Genomic DNA, 14,511 nt, shown 5'->3' with positions numbered 1-14,511 from the left:
TTCTGTCGAGGACAGAATTATTCAGTTCTAATATTAACTATGTTTTATTAGATCTTTGAGCCTACAAATAATCTGGTCACTTTTTGAGTTTTAAAATCTGACACAGTTTAATATTCCAATACATATAGTAAAACAATTCTTGCTTGTGGGATCTCCTCTTAAGGATTTAAAGACGCTTTTCACAAGCACAATTTTATTTCCGAGTGACTGAAAAATCACAGGCGCATATTTTGAGCTCTTTGCTTACTCGTTAAGGTACAAATAAAGTAAGAGAAAATAATGCCTATAGGAATACTTATATCCAAAGATATGAGGAATTTTGGTAACTGAAGCGCCCTCCCCCACAATTGCAAATTTGCAAAACTGCAGCTCAGTGTCCTTCCAATCCGGCTGTCTCAGCTGGACCCGGTACCCAGCCCCGCGCCGCCCCCCGTCGGAACCGCCTGGGAGCCCCGCCCCCTCTCCTCTGGCTCCGCCTCCACGAGGGCCGGCTTGGGAAGCCGCGCCTTGATTGGCGGTGTCCGAGCAACCGCGGCGACGCAGTGGTGAACAGGTCGCGCTCGGGTCACGGAGATATGGAAAGGCTGGAATCCTAACGCGCCAAGCGCGGACTCTGCGCCAGCTTTATCAACCAACGGGATGCGTGGCTCGCCCGTCCTCTCGGGCCAGACGGCGCCCCGAGCATGGGAGGGTGGCTGCTGAACAGGAATCGCCTTGTCTTTCATCTGACAGGTTGCCTAGTAAGTGTGGGACGCTATCCCCTCACGTCAGAACCTCTGAGGTGCCGAGGTTTCCAGCAAGCTGCATAGGGAAACCTTGGGATCATACAGTTTCCGAGCTGGACTAGCCCCCGCTTACAGATGCGGAAAGAGGCCCAGAAAAGCGCAGCGACTTGCTCTGACTCACTTAACTAATTCCTACGAGGGTCAGACCCAGAAACAAGGAACCGACCCCTCCTATTTCAGAGCTCTTTGCACCATACCTCACTCCCAGGGAAAGCTCGGTCGCTCTGGTAGAGAACCAGCTTAGAAAAGTTTTGTCTGTACTATAGGCCAGCAGTAATAAGGTGAAGCAGGTAGAGTTTTCCAAATATTTAAGCTGAATTAATGCATAATTAAGTCATGCACGGTCCCTCAACCTCTGACCATATAGGACCTGCTCTCTTAAGGCGTCAGGACTTCCACAGGGGCTCACCGCAGGACAGCCCTGGGGCAGCTCTTGGCCGCCTAGAACCGGCAGACCCTAGCAGCCCCAGGCTGGCTGTACCTGGAGCCCCTAGTTACCTTGGTTGGGACCTTTTGGACTGTGCCAGCTTAATCAACTTTATATTTTTTCCCCAAATTCTGCCTGCCCGACCCTGCCTTCAGCTCAGACTTTCACTTCTTTTTTTTTTTTTCTTTTTTCCATTTATACTTCCTCTTTCTATTTAGGAAACCCCTTTCTATTTCCCCAAACTTTGGCTCTTGGGATAGCTTTTAAAACTTAGGGAAGTGCTCAACTGGGATTTGTTGTTTCTAACTTCTGGGTTCCTCTATATTGTAATAACCTCAGAAGAAGAAACTGAATTATAATAGTAATAATAATAGCATAGTAATATCTGGGAAATGTCTGTTTAAAGAGACAGCTGTTTCCTGCCCTGAGAATCTTTGCCTTGTTTGAAGATCAGAATTCTCAGTAATTCTGAGTGATCAATTTAATTCAGCTCAACACCTGTACAAAGTACCTGCTGTATATAAGGCACTTTGCTGAGGACATTCATGTAGTTTGTCCCTGTAGTCATTGAACCTTCTTTCAATCTAGGGAGGACAAACCTGAAGTGGCCAAGGCCATATGGGTGAAGTATCAAAGCAAAAACTAGGGCTTTCCCAGGGGGAGGATGCAGAAGGTTGGTGAGAGGATCTGTAGAGTCTTAATGAAGGAGCAGGGTTGGAAATGAGCCTTCAAGGCTAAGATTCCATGCAGGAGAACGACCTGAGAGCAGCTTAGGTGTAGGAAAGCAGGAAGGCTGTGTGGAAGGGTTGCTTTGTCAGTTTACTTGACAACTTTGCTCTTGAAGGCTTCCTTGCTCTGACAGAGTAGCTCTTATCCCATCTGAGTAAATGATCCCTTCTGTTGGAGGTGCCCTTTCTCTCCTTCCTTCTTTTTTTCTCTGGATAAGTTCGACTTTCCAAGCTTTCATTTCCAACAAAATGGGTATGCTCAAGCTAAAAAGCCTGAAGAATCAAGATCAGAATTAGAATGACTCATGTAGGTTCTCTGATCCAGTAGAGCCAACCAGACTTAAAAAAAAACTTCTTTTTTAAAAAAATCATTCGAATGCAAAAGAGACTGGGGCATACACCTTAGCTGGAGGATTCAGTTGCCTTTTGTTTGGAATTGAGAAAACGTCCCTTTGGCTTATAAACAAAAGCTATGACCCTTCTGAAATCTTCTTTAAGGTTCCAAATCCAGTTTAGTAGTCTTAGTAGGACAGTTTATGTAGCTGTGCTCCCTTTTTAACCTAGGACGTGTAGCTTCCTCTAGTAAGAAGACTACAGGAGTTGGATGAATGTGTTTGAGAAGGAGAAAGATTAACTGGAAATGGTGAAATAGTGAAAAATATTCTGGAACTTCCTTTTTCTTGTTTCTATAGGAACCACTGGCCAAATTTAAAAGTTCTTCAGCTGGCAGTCTTTGTTGGACAGATCACAAAAAGAGAGTAGAAGCATATTAGTCTGCCTTCCTTGCTCTTTTCATGTTCTGTGATTCTAAAGGAGGAGGAGGAGGAGCCCAAACTTCATAGCTCTGGGGACATGGTGGGTAAAAAGAGGCTTGGAGAAAAAGTGGGTATATGAAACAAAGTACTAAAGGGTAATGACTTTTTTTTTTTTTTTTAGCTTAAAAACATCCATGTATTAGCTCACAAACATGCAATAGTATAAAGGGTAATGACTTTTAAGGAATTTATTTGTACATAGTTCTTGCCAATACATCAGGTGCTCACCCACACATAACTAATGTATTGCCACATTTGTTCCTTGCAGTGGACCTGGGAGTTAGGGTGTATTACCAATGTAGAGGGGAGGGATCGCTTGCCTAAAATGGCAGAATGGACCTACACAGAGTTTTCATTCTAAATCTTCCCACTCCTACACGATGCTTTCCAGATACTCTTGTAACATTCCCATCAAATTGAGCCCTTGTAGAAAGATCTTCACCAATAGCATGAGTTTGTGTACCTTTGGAATTCAACATATATGGACAATACATATTCACATAAACCTTCAAATAGAAATCATTATCTTTAAAAACTTGAAAATGATAAGCCAGGAAGCTTATTGAGCCTGAGCTCTGATAATAAAGGTTAGCGCTCTGTCTTCAGTGAGGACCCAGGAGCCCTGATGGACAGCAGTCTTACCGGAAGCAATCCGTAAGCTTGTACCGTAGGACCAGGCTGGAGGTCACTTATCACCATGGCATAGTGGTTAAGAAATGGCTTTGACTTCTGCTTCTGCTTTACTGGCTATGGGTCCTGAACAAGTTCTTTAAATTCTTGAAGCTTCCAATTCCTCAAAGGTAAGTGGGGTGATAGCAGTGGGTAACGGATACCATGATGAAGAATTTGTGGATAGTGTCTTTAAAAAGCTCAGTTCCTGGCCAACAAATGGAAGTTGCTGCAGTTGGTTTTATTACTGTAAAGTTCACAGAACATAGACTCTGGAGTGGGTTAGAATCTCAGCTACACCCACCACCAGCTGTGAGAACTGGGCAAGTTAGTTAAGCACTCTGTCTTGGTTTCCTCATCTGCAAGATGGGAATAATAGTACTACCCACCTCATAAGGTTATTGTAAGGAAAAGTATATACTACACAGAACATATATAAAGTTAAATAAATGTTTGCTAATAATAATACTTCTAACTTCTTTTCACAAAACCTCCCCAGCGTGGGTCCGATTGATTTCTGTTTGACTGAACTTGCATGTCATAACACTGATACTTTCAGAAAATAGGGTTAGAGTTTTAGAAATGGGAAAAGCGAGTTTTTCCATTGTTGAAAAAATGTTACATTCCAGGGAAACACATTTATATGCATTGCACATTCTAGATACAGAGGGAAGCAGAGGTTTCTACTCTTTCTCCAAGTCATCAGGCCCTGCCTGAAGTTGCAATGAGTGGGTTAAGATTACATTACAGTCAAGCTCCTCCTTCCCTGTGTGTACACCAGCTATGTTTAGGCAGGTCTAGATCAGCTCAGTGTGTTGTATATTGCATTGAGTCTGGTTGGTCCCAGAACAGCTGGCTACATGAGCCAGAACGTTTAAGTACAACTTTCGAGTGAAGTCCCAGAGAATGAAACATGGGAAGGTGAGTCCCTGTATTCTATCAGGGCTGAGCCTCTGTCTGGTTCCCCCCGTGTCCCTAGCTCCCAGTTAGCCACTCCACCTGAGAAAAGGTTTGTTTCCTTTCAGTGTTTTATCCTCTTTATCCTCTTTGGAAGAGAGAGGTCAGGTGTGATTATAACTGGAATACTGACGTATCATGAAGGTTCAGGAGCGAATGTTTATTTTCCAAAATGGAAGAGTTTTGTATTTTTCTGATTATAAAAGTAAATCTTGTTTTAGAAATGTTTAAGTAGTGTAAAAGTTTAAACAATATAGAAAAGGCGAAGACTACACATGCTTCCATGACACAGAGAAAACTACTGTAAAAATTGGCATACATCTTTCTAGATGTTTTTCTGAGTGTCTGTGGGTATACGCATGTAGATGTTGAGGTTTTTTTTTTTTAAGTTTTATTTTCACTTCTTTTTGTCATTAGGCTATATCCCACTGGGGATATACAGCTAAATTACTGCATTTTATTTATTTATTTATTTATTTTTGGCTGTGTTGGGTCTTTGTTTCTGTGCCAGGGCTTTCTCTAGTTGCGGCGAGCGGGGGCCACTCTTCATCGCGGTGCGCGGGCCTCTCACTATTGCGGCCTCTCTTATTGCGGAGCACAGGCTCCAGGCACGCAGGCTCAGTAGTTGTGGCTCACGGGCCCAGTTGCTCCGCGGCATGTGGGATCTTCCCAAACCAGGTCTGGAACCCGTGTCCCCTGCATTGGCAGGCAGACTCTCAACCACTGTGCCACCAGGGAAGCCCGTAGATGTTGAGTTTTATGGATACCTTTTAGCCATACATGTAGATATCTTCTTTGCCAACAAATATACAGTTTGTATTATAATTTTTACCTGATAGAATTCCACTGAATGGTTGCACTGTAATTTACACTAAACCAATCCTTGGTTGATGTTAGATTGTTTCCAAGTTTTCGGGAAGTCTGATGTTGACAATTGCCCTTACAGGAGGTCCCTATGACTTAGATCCTAGCTCAGAGATGGAGGTCCCAGGCTCATCTTCCGCCATCTCTGAGCAGCAGCTGCGGCGGCAAGAGGGACTGAGCAACACCAGAGCAGACTCGGCCAAGCAGAGTCTCATCTCTTCTGAGGAATGGCTCCAACTGCATGGGCTTAAGAGCAACAAATTGACCTTGAAACAGATTTTGTCGCAGATTGGATTTCCACATTGTGAAGGTATAATACTCACAAAGCAACACTGGCTGGAAAACCCAACCAGCACGTCTCCCTTTAGCCTTTGAGGAGGTCGCATCAGTTCTGAAGGTCCCTCAAAAGCACAGGTCTCTGAGTTTATTTTGATCTCACATCCTTACGGGTAAAAAAGGTTTGCGCACGGACCCCCAATATATGTATCAATATGTTATTTAGATGTACAATCATCAATCCACATATTAAATATTAATAATGCTTAATTTCATTCTTTCTTCTTTGAAAGATGAAATAAAAAATAAATAGGAGTTATACCCCTTGTACCCCGCAGATGTCTTGCTCACCCCCTGGCATATGCAAACCCTTTTGGAGGCTATTGATTAGAACAATAGCTGTGTGTGGTTTCAGGGAGAACGTGCTATTTTCCTGTTGTGACCTGCCTGTTAATGGTCCAGTATTTTCTTAAATGTCTTGGTTAGAATGTTAGTTTTCAACTCCCAGGAGTACTGTCCTCCAACAGGGAGTATGGAAATGTGTGAGGGTTTTTGTTTTTTTTTTTAAATGACGTGTTGACTTGAGTCGCTACTGAAATGTAGGGCCTGGGGACCAGGGGTACTGAGTGTCTTACAGTGTGTGATTGCCCACCCATTGGGACTGTGCTGGCCCACATTTCAGTAACACCCCACCTGAGGGAAACACGCCTTCAATCAGGGCAATTTTCATTACTAGGATTTTATTCTGAATTTGTCAATTAATTAATCAATTAAACATATTTTTTGAGCAGCCATTAATACTGTGTTTTTCACATTTTTCACCAGTTCCCTTGACAGCTTTGTTCCATGCTGGTAATAAGGAAGATCTAGGGGATGTGGGTGTTACAGACTGATCTGGGGGCCCGTCCTAACGGCAAGGCCTTGCTCTTTAGGGCTCAAGTTGTGCTTTCTTATTTATCCTTCCACAAAGGCTAGTACAGCCGACCCTGTACCATCTAAATACCTTTTAGATGTGGGGGAGTCTGCCAGAGTCAGGGTCTGTGGGATTCCTGTATAAAGAAGCAAACTGAAAGTAGTTTTATCTCATGTTTCAAATAATCATAATTCAGTCATTAATATTAGCAAAATAGCAATTCTTTATATTTTGTCAAGGATTTTTCCATTTAAGATCATGAAGGATATTGCTCCATAATTTTCTTTTCATGTCCTTGTTAGGTTTTGGCATCAGGATTATGCTGGCCTCATAAAATGATTTGGAAGTATTCCCTTCTCCTCTATGTTCTGGTGGTGTTTGTATATGATTAGTACTATTTCAACTTTAAATGTTTGATAGAACTCACCAGCGAAACTTATCTGAGCCTGGAGTTTGTAGGAAAAGTTTCATAAGAAATTCAATTTCTGTAATTGACGTAGAACTATTCAGGTTTTCTGTTTCATCATGTCAGTTTTGGAAAGTTGTGTTTTTCAAGAAATTTGTCCCTTTCATGAATGTTTTCTAATATATTGGCAAAACATTGTTCAAAATATTCCCTTAACATTTTAAAAATACCTGTAGACTCAGTAGTGATGTTCCCTCTTTCGTTCTTGATATTGATAATTTGTGTTTTCTCTCACTTTTCTTGATAAGTCTTGTTAGGGGTGTATCATACCTGTTTTCAAAGAATCAAATTTTGGGTTTGTTGATTTTTTTTTTTCTATCCCTTGTTTTCTATTTCACTGATATCTGCTTTGATCTTTATTATTTATTTCCTTCTACTTACTTTGAGTTTAACTTGCATTTCTTTTTCTATTTTAAGGTGGAAACGTAGATAATTGATTTTAAATCTTTCTTCTCTTCTCATATAGGTATTTAAAATTATAAGTATTCTCCTAAGCATTGCTTAGGCTGAATCACAGACATCTTGATAGGTGGTGTTTTCATTATTATTGAGTTTAAAGTATTTATTTCCTCTTTTTCTTAGATTCATATTCTTAGATTTCTTAGATTCATAATCTTTTTTCTTAGATTCATATTTTGTAAGAAATGCGTTTAATTTCCAAATATGTTAGGACTTTTAAAGATATCTTTTTTGTAGTTGGATTTCTAATTCACTTCTATTGAGGTCAGAGAACATCTATTAGTCTTTGAAATTGACTGACATTTAACTTATGGCCCAGCGTGTATCTTGCTGCACATTTCATACATGCTTGAAAAGAATGTGTATTCTGCAGTTGTTAGGTGGTATCTATGAAGGTTAATTAGATCAAGATGCTTGATAGTATTGTAGAGATGTTCTATGTCTTCAGTGTTTTTTTTTTTTTCTAGTGGATTTGTCCATTTCTCCCTTTAGTTCTGTCAGTTTTGTTCGTGTAGTTTGAAGCTCTAAATGCATACACATTTAAGATTTTCATATCTCTCTGATGAATTGGCAAATTTTAATAATTTTGAAATGTCCATCTTTATATCACATGGTAGTCCTTGTTTTGACATTTACTTTGTCTAATATTAATATAGCCACTACAGCTTCCTTGTGCTTCACTTTTACATGGCATATATGTTTAGACTCTTCACTTTCAAATTATCTGTACTCTCTGTCTTTAAAGAGTGCCCCTTTAACCCAGTCTCATAATCTGTCTTTTAATTGTAGTTTGGGTCTCTACATTTAATGTAGTAATTGACTTAGTTAGATTTAGGTTTACCATTTCTTTGTTTGTTTTCCATTTGTCCCGTCACTTTCTTTCCCCTCTGTTTCTCCTTTCCTGCCCTCTTTTGGGTACATTGAATATTTTTGTATTTCATTTAATTCCACTTTTTTTTTCCATTTGAATTCCAATAGGATTTTAAGGTATACCATTTCTTTTTAAATAAAGGTTTTTTTTTTAAATTTTTTTATTTTTGGCTGTGTTGGGTCTTCGCTGTGGTGTGCGGGCTTCTCATTGTAGTGGCTTCTCTTGTGGAGCATTGGCTCTAGGCACACAGGCTTCAGTAGTTGTGGCACACAGGCTCAGTAGTTGTGGCTCGTGGGCTCTAGAACACAGCGCAGGCTCAGTAGTTGTGGCGCGCAGGCTTAGTTGCTCCGCGGCCTGTGGGATCTTCCCGGACCGGGCTCGAACCCGTGTCCCCTGCATTGGCAGGAGGATTTTTAACCACTGCACCACCAGGGAAGCCCAAGGTATACCTTTTTGCATTGCATTTTCAGTGGTTGCTCTAGTGATTATATCCTTAACTTGTCATGGTCTGGTAAAAGTTAGCTTTGCACTACTTCATGTAAAATGCAAGAATCTTATAACAGTATAGCTCCACTTATCCCCCACACCTGTCCTTGGTGTTATTGTTTTAATATATTTTATTTTTACATATATCATAAACCTCACAATCCAGTGTTATAATTATTGCTTTAAAAAGTCATTTGTCTTTTAAAGAAATTGAGTGGGGAAAAAATAGCATCTTAAAATCCACATATTTACTGTTTATAATATTCATCCTTCCTGTAAGATTTGAAATTCCATCTGGTGTTTTTTCCTAAAGAATTTCTTTTTAAGCATTTCTTGTAGTGCTGGTCTGCTGGTGACAGATTTTTCTCAGTTTTTGTTCATCTGATATTGTCTTTATTTTTTTTCTCTTTTTTTGGATGATTGAGTGATTGATTGACATTTTTTAAATTCTGAAGTGATATATTCACAGGAAGTTGCAAAGATAATATAGACAGATCCCACATACCCTTCATCCAATTCTCCCACTGGTTATGTCTTATAAACTCATAGTATAATACCAAATCCAGGAATTTGACATTGATACACTGTGTGTGACTAATTCTATGTAATTTTATTTTCTGTTTAGATTTGTGTAACCACCACCACAATCAAGATACAGAACTGTTTATCACCACAAAGATCTCCCTTGTGGTACCCCTTTATAGGCATACAGATACTCTATCTCCCAAAATCCTTAACTCCTGGCAACCACCAGTCTGTTTTCCACATCTATAACTGTCTCATTTAGAGACTGTTTATATATATGGAATCATATAGTACATGACCTTTTGGGATTGGCAGTTTTTTCACTTGGTATTATTTCTTTGAGGTTCATGCAAGTTGTTGCATGTATCAATAGTTTGTTTCTTTTCATTACAGAGTAGTATTCCATGGTATGGATGTACCACTGTTTATTTAACCAGTCACCCATTAAAAGACATCTAGGTTGTTTCCAGTTTGGGGATATTACAAGTAAAGCTGCTATGAATAATTGTTTACAGGTTTTATGTGAACATAAATGTTCACTTCTCTGGGATAAATACCCAGGAATGCAATTGCTAGGTGGTATGTTAAGTGTATGTTTTGTTTTTATTTTGTTTTGTTAAGAAACTTGCCAAACTGTTTTCCAGAGTTGTTGTACTATTCACATCAGTAATATATGAGGGATCCAGTTTTTCCACATCATATCAGCATTTGGTATTGTCACCATTTAAAAATTTTAGCTGTTTTAACAGTTGTGTAGTGATATTTCACCGTGGTTTCAATCTGTATTTCCCTAATGTCTAGTTTTGTTGAATACCTTTTCATGTGCTTATTTGCTATATATCATCTTTGGCAAAATAAATGTTTCTTCATGTCTTTTGATTATTTTCTAATTAGATTGGTGTCTTAAATGTTCATTATGTATTCTAGACAGAAGTCCTTTGTCACATACGTGTTTCACAGATATATTCTCCTAGTCTGTAACTTCTTTTTTCATGCTTTTAACAGTTTCTCAGTGCACAGGTGATGAGATCCAATTTATTTTTTTTCTTGTATAGACCTTGCTAAGTCTCAGAGTTTTTCTCTCTCCTTTTCTTCCTGAAACTTTTATGATTTTACACCCTACATTTAGCCTGTGATTAATTTATTTTTTGTATAAGGTTGATTTTTTTCGACTATGGATATCCAATTTCTCCAGCACCTTTTATTGAAGAGACTATCCTTTCTCTTTTGAATTGCTTTTCTATCTTTGTTAAAAATTAGCTGGTTGTACTTATATGGGGCTATTTCTGGGTCCTCTGTTTTGTTCTATTTATCTGTATGTCTGTCTCTCCACCAAACCCCATACTCTTGATTACTATAATTATATAATGTCTTGACATTGGGTAGACTGATTCCTCCCTCTTTATTCTTTTTTCACAATTGTCTTAACTACTACTCTATTTTCTTTGCCTTTCCGTATAAATTTTAGAATAACCATGTCTGTCTACAAAAATATTACTGGGATTTTGATAGGAATTGCGTTAAACCAGTATATCAATTTAAGGAGAATTGGCATCTTTACTATGTTGAGTCTTTCAGTCCATGAATATGGAGTATCTCTTCATTTATTTACATCTTTGATTTCCTTCATCACCTGTCTTGTAATTTTCAGTGTACAAGTATTGGACATGTTTTGTTAGATTTACTGTGTATTTCATTTTTCTGAGCAATTATAAATGAAACTGTATTTTTAATTTTGGTTTCCACATGTTCATTGCTAGTATGTAGAAATATGGTTGATTTTTTAATGTTGATCTTCTATCCAGTGACCTTATTGAACTCGCATATTAGTTCTACGAGGTTTTCTTTGGTTGTTGTTGATTCCTTGGGATTTCTAGGTAGACCATCATGTCACCTCCAAATAGGGAAGGTTTTTATTCTTCCTTTCTGATCTATATGCCTTTTATTTCCTTGTCTTGTCATGATGGCTAGGACTTGCAGTATTATGTTGAATAGAAGTGGTAAGAGTAGACATCCTTACCTCATTTCAGATCTTAGGAGAAAGCTTTCAGTCTTTAACCATTAAGTATGATGTTAGGTTTATCAGTAGATTAAAAAAAAAATCAAGTTAAGGAAGGTCCCTTATATTTCTAGTTTTCTGAGAGTTTTTATCATGAATGGGTGTTAGATTTTGTCAAATGCTTTTTCTGTGTCAGTTGAAAGGTTCATGTGATTTTTCTTCCCTAGCCTGTTAATTTGGTTGATTATATTGATTTTTGAATATTGAACCAGCCTTGTATCCTGGAATAAACATGACTCCATCATGTTGTATAATTCTTTTTATACTATATATTGCTGAATTCTACTTGCTAATTTTGTGTTAAGGAGTTTTGCATCTGTATTCATGAAGGATATTGGTCTGTAGTTTCTCTTCCTTTATACTGCCTTTGTCAGGTTTTGGTATCAGGGTAATGCTGGCTTCATAAAATAAGTTGGGAAATGTTTCCTTATCTTCTATTTTCTGGAAAATATTTTATAGAATTTAATTCTTTCTGTGTTCAGTAGAATTATCCAGAGAACCTATCCAAGCCTGGGGATTTCTTTTTCTAGAAGTTTTTAAATTACAAATTTCTTTCCTTAATAAGGTATAGGACTATTCAAATGATCTATTTTGTATTGAGTGAGTTGTGGTAGTTTTCATTTTTTGAGGAATTGATTCATTTCATCTAAGTTGTTTAATTTATGTGTGCAGAGTTGTTTGTAGTATTCCATTATTCTTTTGATGTCTGTAGGGTTTTAAGTGATAGTCCCTGTTTCATTCCTGGTATCAGTAATTCATGTCTTCTATCTTTTTATCTTTGTCAGTCTTGCTAGGGATTTGTCAATTTTATTGATCTTATTAAAATACCAGTTTTTAATTTAATTGATTTTCTCTATTTTTCTTTGTTTAATTGCATTGATTTCTGCCTTGATCTTTATTATTTCCCTCTGCATGCTTTGGATTTTATTTTGCTCTTCTTTTTCTAGTTTCTTCAGGTGGGAGCTTTAGATTATTGATCTGGGACTTTTCAGCTCTTCTTATGTCAGGATTTAGTGCTATAAATTTCTCTCTTTGAGACTGCTCAAATTTTCATATGTTGTATTATCATTTCATTTCATTATCAATTCATTTCATTGTATATCATTTCAGTTAAGAAAGTATTTTTTATTTCTGTTAAGACTTCTTTGATTCAAGGATTTTTTTTTTTAGAAGCATGTTATTTAGTTTCCAAGAGTTTGGAGATTTTTCTCTTATCTTTTTGTTATTGATTTCTAGTTTGTTTCCACTGTGGACAGAGAACATACTCAGTTTCAATTCTTTTAAATTTTTCGAGGTTTGTTTTCTAGCCCTGGATATGGTTTACCTTGGTATATATTCTGTGGTACTTGAATGTGTATTCTTCTGTTGTTGTATGGAGTATTTTTTAAAATAAATGCCAATTAGATCCTGTTTATGATGGTGTTGTTGAGTATTCTTGCTGATTTTCTGTTTAGTTATTCCATCAATTGTTGACAGGAGTGATATTGAAATCTCCAACTATAATTGTGGATTTGTCTGTTTCTACTTTCAGTTCTATCAGTTTTTACTTTACATATTTGCAGCTCTATTGTTTGGTGCATGTACATTTAGAATTGCAAAGTCTTCCTGGTGGATTGACACTTTTATAATTATATAATGTTCTCCTCTATCCTTAGTAATATTCTTTGCTCTGTAGTTTACTTTTTTTACATTAATATGGTCAATCCTGCTTTCTTTTTTTTAATATTTACATGACTTATCTTTTTTGTCCTTTTACTTTTAACTTATATATCATTATATCTGAAGCAAGTTTTTATAGACACTTTATTATTGGGTCAGTTTTTAAATCCTCTTTGCCAATCTCTTTTAATTGTTGTATCTAGACCAATTATATTTAATGTAATTATTTATATGTTAGAGTTTGTCTGACATTTTATTTTTTGTTTTCTGTTTTTTTCCTCTGTTTTCCATTTATTTCTTTTTCTTGCCTATCTTTGTGTTACTTAAACATTTTTCAGAATCTTAAAAAATTTATCTATAGTATTTTTTGAGTGTATCTCTTCACACAGCTCTTTTAGTGGTTGTGCTAGGTATTACATTATAAATATGTAACTTATCAAAGTCTACTGGTGTCAGCATTTTATCAGTTTGAATGAAGAATGGTAACTATTTCCCTTTATGTGCCTTTAATCTCCTCATTTATAATATGCTTTATTAGTTTTCTTCATACATTGAGAATCACATTAGGCTGTACTATACTTTGTGATTCAACCATCAAGCAATTTAGAAAATTCAAGAAGAGAAAGTCTGTTTTATTTACCCATATTTATGCTTACTGTGTTCTTCCTTCCTGATGTTTCAGGGTTCTTTTATCATCTCCTTCCTGTTTATAGAACTTCCTTTATTTATTCTGTAAGAATAGCTCTGCTGGCAACATTTTTTTTTTCTTTGTCTGACAATATCTTTATTTCTCCTTCATTCCTGAAGAATAATTCCACCAGATACAAGATTTGGGGTTGACAGTTCTTTTCTTTTAGCACTTAAAAGACATTGTGCCACTTCCTTCTGGCCTCTGTGATTTCTGATGAGAAATCCACTGTCATTAGAATTGATTACCTATATTAGTATGTAAATGTTTTTACCCTAATGTTTCTTTATTCAGTTCATTACATCTCCTTTATACACTTTCATATCATGTCCTCATTTTTAATCTCTTACAAGAATTTATGCATTTTACATCTGTTGATATTTATCATATTGGAAGTTAAAACTAAAACCCTTAAAAATATTTATTAATTCATTTAAAAGTAACAAACCCATTATATGTTAACATAACATTTTTAAGAAAAATATGTTTTTTAAAATAAAAATGGTAGTGAGAAGAGTGGCACTGTTTCATATTTTTGCAAATCCCTTTAATATTTGTCCCAATAGAAAACAGCTAGATTCTTATATCTGCTTTTTAAAAAATAACAGCTTTATTGAGATGTAATTCACATACTATACGATTCACCCATTCAAAGTGTGCAATTCAATATTTACAGATATGTGCAACCATCATCACAGTCAACTTTAGAACATTTTCATCACCGCAGAAAGAAACTGTGTACTTCTTAGCTATGCACCCTGCCCATCAGGCCCCAGCCCAAAGCAGTCTACTTTCTGTCGCTATAGATTTTCTTGTTCTGGACATTTTATATAAATGGAGTCATATAATATGTGGTGTTTTGTG

The 14,511-nt window shown here is 37.0% G+C and overlaps 1 protein-coding gene across 1 annotated transcript in view; it reads left to right on the top strand.

Annotated features, from left to right (window-relative positions):
- Window positions 1-611: 611 nt before the first annotated feature.
- Window positions 612-14,511, top strand: part of VWA3B (von Willebrand factor A domain containing 3B) — a 234,457-nt gene continuing 220,557 nt past the window's right edge. Inside the window, 2 exon segments of the mRNA XM_057558670.1 lie at window positions 612-740; window positions 5,328-5,555. Of these exon segments, the coding sequence (XP_057414653.1) occupies window positions 5,360-5,555 (196 nt within the window). The 5' untranslated portion in view covers window positions 612-740; window positions 5,328-5,359.

Source organism: Balaenoptera acutorostrata, chromosome 12 (assembly GCF_949987535.1).
Source record: "Balaenoptera acutorostrata chromosome 12, mBalAcu1.1, whole genome shotgun sequence".
Classification (NCBI taxonomy): Eukaryota; Metazoa; Chordata; class Mammalia; order Artiodactyla; family Balaenopteridae; genus Balaenoptera; species Balaenoptera acutorostrata.
Note: the sequence above shows the minus strand (reverse complement) of the source record. Positions and strands in the feature narration are given on the sequence as shown.